This window comes from Miscanthus floridulus, chromosome 12 (genome assembly GCF_019320115.1).
Source record: "Miscanthus floridulus cultivar M001 chromosome 12, ASM1932011v1, whole genome shotgun sequence".
Classification (NCBI taxonomy): domain Eukaryota; kingdom Viridiplantae; phylum Streptophyta; class Magnoliopsida; order Poales; family Poaceae; genus Miscanthus; species Miscanthus floridulus.
Window position 1 is genome coordinate 74,422,998 of NC_089591.1, and position 6,000 is coordinate 74,428,997.

Consider the following 6,000-nt stretch of genomic DNA (forward strand, 5'->3'; position numbering starts at 1 on the left):
AAGAATCTCCAGCCTACAACTAATACCGTCGGCGATGCATAATTTGTTGGTAAACTAGCGGCCTTCAATCTCTATATGATAATCATCATGTGATTACCTACCTACCGAATGTAATAATATGCTCCACAGATGCCTGATCCAAGACTTACGTATATATTGTTTCAGATCCTATACAGGAACACATGCCATTGTGCTCCTGAAATACACTGATCCCCAGGGACATGACTAATTTAACTCCTAGGCCACATGGTGACATGATCATATAAGAAAAAGAATGCAACTTCAAGGGCGTATGGGCTTCTGGAGCCACTATATACTAATACTGAAGAAAAAATGCTGGCTTACTATCATTTATGTGCAGCCTAAGCAACTGAACTATAAAGCAGGCTGCAAGTTCTGGTTCGCCTCAAAATTCAGCAAGAAAGCAACTCTCTCATCAATCATCGATCATTCCCAGCATGGTTTTCAGGCTTCTCTTCGGATTTGTCTTTCCTCTCTTCCTACAATCCTCATCATCAGCGCAATTCAATCCATTACAACTAGGGCTACAACAATCCTCGCCATCAGGGCTGAGGGTTGGCTTTTACCAGTACACGTGTCCGAATGCGGAGGCCATTGTTCGCGATGAAATGACCAAGATCATCTCCCAAGTCCCAAGCCTCGCTGGGCCTCTGCTCCGGATGCACTTCCATGACTGCTTTGTGAATGTAAGCGTGATCATGCATTTGAGCCTGTTCTGATGACGAACTGCTTCAGCTGTGTTCAGTAGGTATATTGAGTGTGCTACGCTATGCTGCAGGGTTGCGATGGTTCTGTTCTTCTGAATAGCAGCATACCGGGAGTACCAACCGAGAAGGATGCAATTCCGAACCTCACCTTGCGAGGCTTTGGCACGATCGACCGTGTGAAGGCGAAGCTGGAGCGGGCCTGCCCTGGAGTGGTGTCATGTGCTGATATCTTGGCTCTGGTAGCAAGGGACGTTGTTGTACTGGTAAGAAATAGGATTAATCTTGATCATTTATTTCTGTTTTGATATAGTGATCCTTTAATTCTTGAAGTACGATAATATAAGTAAACATATATATTGGGTACAAAATCTCCCTAATTGGCTGGTTCACAAGGATAATGGCGGTAAAATGGCAGTGACTAAGTTAGTTTGAGCATCTTTATCTGATAACTTGCCAGTGTTGTCTCTCTTGCTGGTAAAAGTTACTACTGAAGTGCTGAACGACTGTAGTTAAATTAACCCTGGGGTTTTTTTTACTGTTTGTTGTGCTGTGCAACAGACCAAAGGGCCTCATTGGGATGTTCCAACCGGGCGGAGAGATGGAAGAAGATCGGTGAAGCAAGATGCTCTGGACAACCTCCCTGCGCCCTTCTTTGATGCTGGTCGGAACCTGTTCCAGTTCTTCATCCCCAAGGGCCTCGATGCCAAGGATCAGATTGTTCTGCTAGGTAAATAGTAAAATATAAAATCCTCCAGGAGCTAAATTCGATGCATTATCTTTAGTTGAAAAATGCATGGCACCCGGATGCATGATTGATACTGCTGGATCTCGCCTGGTTCTTGTAGCCCATTGTTCTTTAAAAATCTGCAGCAGCAACATTCCCCGATAAAGGTGACCATTTGTAGTTTTACTACGAAGCAACTTGTGTTAGTGAAAAAAGTCAACTGAGTTGGGAAAAACGAGACTACGTGGTTCTTGGTCTAATCACATGACATCACACAGAATCCAGGGATAAACAGAAACCACTTCATCATTCCAAAAACAAATGTGAACTTTCTTTTCTTGATCCTGCCATTATATACATTTGTTTCAAATATGAACTTCCCTTGCATATGCATGCAGGAGGGCACACTCTGGGGACGTCCCATTGCTCGTCGTTCGCGGACCGGCTGTACAACTTCAGCGGCACGATGATGGCGGACCCGTCGCTAGACAAGCGCTACCTGCCGCGGTTGAAGAGGAAGTGCAGCAACCCCGGCGACACGACGACGCTGGTGGAGATGGACCCCGGCAGCTTCCGCACGTTCGACGCGAGCTACTACCGGCACGTCGCCAGGGGCCGGTCGCTCTTCGCCTCCGACCAGACGCTCATGAACGACGCCTTCGCCAGGGCCTACGTCCAGCGGCAGGCCGCCGTGGCCGCCGCCGGCGCCTACCCCGCCGAGTTCTTCGCCGACTTCGCCGCGTCCATGGTGAAGATGGGCGGCGTGCAGGTGCTCACCGGCGCGCAGGGGGAGGTCCGGAGGCACTGCGCCGTCGTCAACTAGCGCAGAGATGCATGTGTGCATGTATAGTACTTTAGCTCTCCGTTACTTTAATTGATTATTAGAGTGACGTGGATGGATTGTAAGGAGGATTACTGGTGTGATTAGTGGTCAATTTTATTTCTCCTATCCAATGCCATTGTGTAGAAAGAAAGGTTCATGCATGTGCTGTAAGTTTCAGAGTGTCCAAAATGTATCATCCTGTGTACGTTCATTTCATCAGTTCGTTTGTAACATTTTCATGTCATCAAATAAACTTCTTGCATTGGTTCATTCAAATTCAGTGATGTAATAGCGGCGTTTTATTTGTTCTCACTTAGATTGTCAGGTGTTTTATTTTTATTTTTTGAAGGAAAAAGGTGTTTTATTTGGTTATTACTGGGCATCTGTAACTGTAACAGTGTGTTGCTTTGCCTCAGTCGATTGATCGATCTCGCGGCTGCGTGCAAGAGTAGGATACTTGAGGATGAAATATGCTTTCTGACCGAAAGCGACCCTATCTGATGGACGAAGCATAAGAACACGTCAATAAGCTAGCTACCTCCACATGCATGGATCACCACATCCAACTGGTCAACTGCTCAACCTTGCCTCGCACTCCCACCAGGCCCCAGTTGCACTTTCCAGCCTGTTGTTCTTGCTAAATATCCAGTAATTCATCGGCAATTCGGCACTGTTTATTTTACGTTAATCTTTTCTTCATTTCGGAAAAGTGCTAATTGTCTAAATTGAAAATAGAAAAGGACATTGTTCATAAAACCAACTATTCACGTCATATTTATTTCATCTAGCCATATAAAATTATACAATTAGGAGATATAACTTGAAAAAAAAATACAATAGAACAATGTATTTTATTTAGTAAGTGGTCCTTAAACTTGTCTCGTGGTGTCTAAGTCCCTGAACTCTCAAAATGCATTTTTCAAGTACACGGATTTATCTTAAGGTGTCATCTAGGTCCACAACTTCAAATTTTCATTTTTAGGTCATCAAACTTATCACAGTGTTATCTAGGTCCAAACAAGCTTCGACTAGCCCACATGTTGGTTTCTAGCGCTCCATCTACATGCTCTCCCTCCCTCTCTCTCTCTCTCTCTCTTCTAGATCCATTTCCGTGCTCTCCCCATCTATACACTTTTCAATCTAGTATGGCATCACATCAAGTCATCAACTCTGCAATTCCCAACCTGTGCCTTCATCATCCTCCACATTAAAGGCCACGACGTCATTAGTAATGGTGATGGCAAGGCCAAAGCTAGTGCTCCGTAGGCGGAAGATGTAGGTGAACAATTGCTTTGCCAATAAGCAACTGGTCAAGAATGAGGTGTGGATCCAATTGGTGTGGCATGTGTAGTTGTGATGCGGAGTAGATCAGATCCATTTGGACCTAAGTGACACACTAGTTTAGGGACCTAGATGACACACTGAGACAAGTCTTGGGACCTAAATGACACAAAAAGACAAGTTCGAGGACCGAAAAATGCATTTTAAGAGTTTGGAGATTTGAATGACATCATGTTACAAGTTCAGGGACCGCCCATGTATTTTACTCTATTTTATTTGTAATAGAGTTTCGATATCATAGTTGAGGAGACTTTTTTTTGCATACAATATGTAGAATTAGTAGAACTAATAAGAACTAGTACATGCTACATAACCTTAAGCTATGGAAACAACTACAAAATAGAGTTCCCATGTGAACGCTGAGATGCCGGTGTGCTAGTACCTTGGTGATGAGCGATTGACAACACGGTGTGCGTGTGACGTATCTCTCGGCAGGTTGTGGTTGTAGGTGACAGGTGGAGACAAGGTACATGCGGCGACGAGTGAAGAACGAGGATAGGATGTCGTTCCGAAGAACCGTGGGGGCGGAGAAGGGCGGATCGAGGCTTGCGTTCGAGGGACAGGCGATCGTGTGGTGTACGTCTACTGTACCTGGCTACACGGTGGGAGGACGTCGAGGGAGGTTTCCAGATTACGCCACAAAATTCAGGGTTCGCTGGTTGAGCCACAAAGCCATGCATCGTACCGGGACGCTCGTGCGGCGTGCGTTGGCCGAAGATGGAAATTCTGGCGATCGCGATACGATTTCGGATGGTCGTGTGGCGACATCGCGAGGATCACATCGCGGAGATGGAGGGATCGCGGACATCGCGGAATTTGCCATGGAGGACGTAATTGGAATTTACGCCCCTACGTTGGATTTATTTAGCGTAGGAGGTTATGTGAAAATAGGTCGTGCCATCCTTTGGATATATAAATATGTGGCACCTAGGGTTGAGAAGGGAGTGGAACGTTTTGGACTCTCGGCGAGTTACTATTCACGCGTGAACAGTACCCATAAACAGTACTCGTGCCCCGGGGTTCCCCGGTTCGATTTTCCTCTCTCCGGTCTAGCCTAGGGTTTGAATTCTAGTGAGAGGTTTTTGTTGATCTCTCCGATTAAGAGAGGGAGGATGTTCGGGCGGAGGCTAGATGCACTTTTGTAAGTTCAATTACTCAATTTAATCTTTCATCTATAATGATTGATCTTGTGCATCTCGATTGGTTCTTTACAATTCTCGTCAGCATCTGACATAGTTTGCTTGTTTTATTTTTATCTCAAGATCCGTAAGTCCGATTGACGTGATTCCAGTTGGGTTAGTTTCGTAATTTCATCTAGTTTAATCTGACAAATTTTTAGGTCGGTCGGAGTTACGGATTTTCGTCCACATCAGGTTTACTAGGTACATAGAGTTCTGGCCAGATTTGAAAAACGTGATTTAATCAGGTTTTGTGTTTAGGGGAAGGGTTAGAAATTATTTTTGGCTTCCGCGACCATTCACCCCCCCTCTGGTCGCCCGTTTTGATCCTTCAAACGCTATGGACAATAGGAGATAAGATGTGCTCTCACACATAGTTGTGTCGATGATATTTTGGCGTTGTAGGAAGCTTGTCTGGCCATAATAAGGTTGGGCTAACAGATAGGGGTGGGTATTTCGGTTCCTAGGTTTTTTCTTAAAAATTGGTTCCTAAAATATGGAAACTGATTGGTTCTAAAAAATTTTAGGAACCAAGCATTTTTGGTTTTTGGTTCCGTTCGGTCCGGTTCTCACCGAACTAACTGAACTTTTAGCAAAGGTTAAAACAACAAAAAAATGCAGTTTCTAAGAAAATTTGGGCAACACTACCTCTATTTTAGATAAAAATAATTGATAAGGAAAATATAAACATGGTAACACAAATATATAGCAATTCAAATATAAGATATCACACATAAACCAATATAGTACTACAAAATACAAGTAAGTGAAGCACAATTCATATATTTTGATTAGTTCTCGTTAATTTGGTTAACCGGGAGTAGGAACCAAAATTTCTTCGGTTATTTCGGTTCCTTGGTATCTAGAACCGAATGAGAAACCATCACGTTCGGGTTTGGTTTTCGGTTTCGGTTCCGATTCCTATTCTTTCGATTCGATTCTCGGATTCAGTTAGTTATGTGCTTACCCCTGCTAACAGAGGAGAAAGGACATTTTCAATGAATGAGATGAGGGCTAGGACAAATTCAACCATGGCAGGGGATCAAGCCCCCCAACATGATGCACCCTAAAGGAGAAGATGAGGTTGGAAAGGAAGTTATTGGAAAGATAAAACAACAAGAAAGTAATGAGAAGTGGAGAAGGAAGAAACACATGCAACTCATCTCTCATTGACTCCACTCCTCCATATTGAGGAAAATAATTGCC

General features: G+C 44.1%; 1 protein-coding gene across 1 annotated transcript; it reads left to right on the forward strand.

The window, feature by feature from the left end:
• Positions 1 to 458: 458 nt before the first annotated feature.
• On the forward strand, positions 459 to 2,392 carry LOC136498053 (peroxidase 1-like). Its single transcript, XM_066493984.1, has 4 exons — positions 459 to 707; positions 800 to 991; positions 1,287 to 1,455; positions 1,851 to 2,392. The coding sequence occupies exons 1-4, from the start codon at positions 459 to 461 to the stop codon at positions 2,273 to 2,275; spliced, it is 1,035 nt and encodes a 344-aa protein (XP_066350081.1). The 3' UTR covers positions 2,276 to 2,392.
• The last annotated feature ends 3,608 nt before the right edge of the window (positions 2,393 to 6,000 follow it).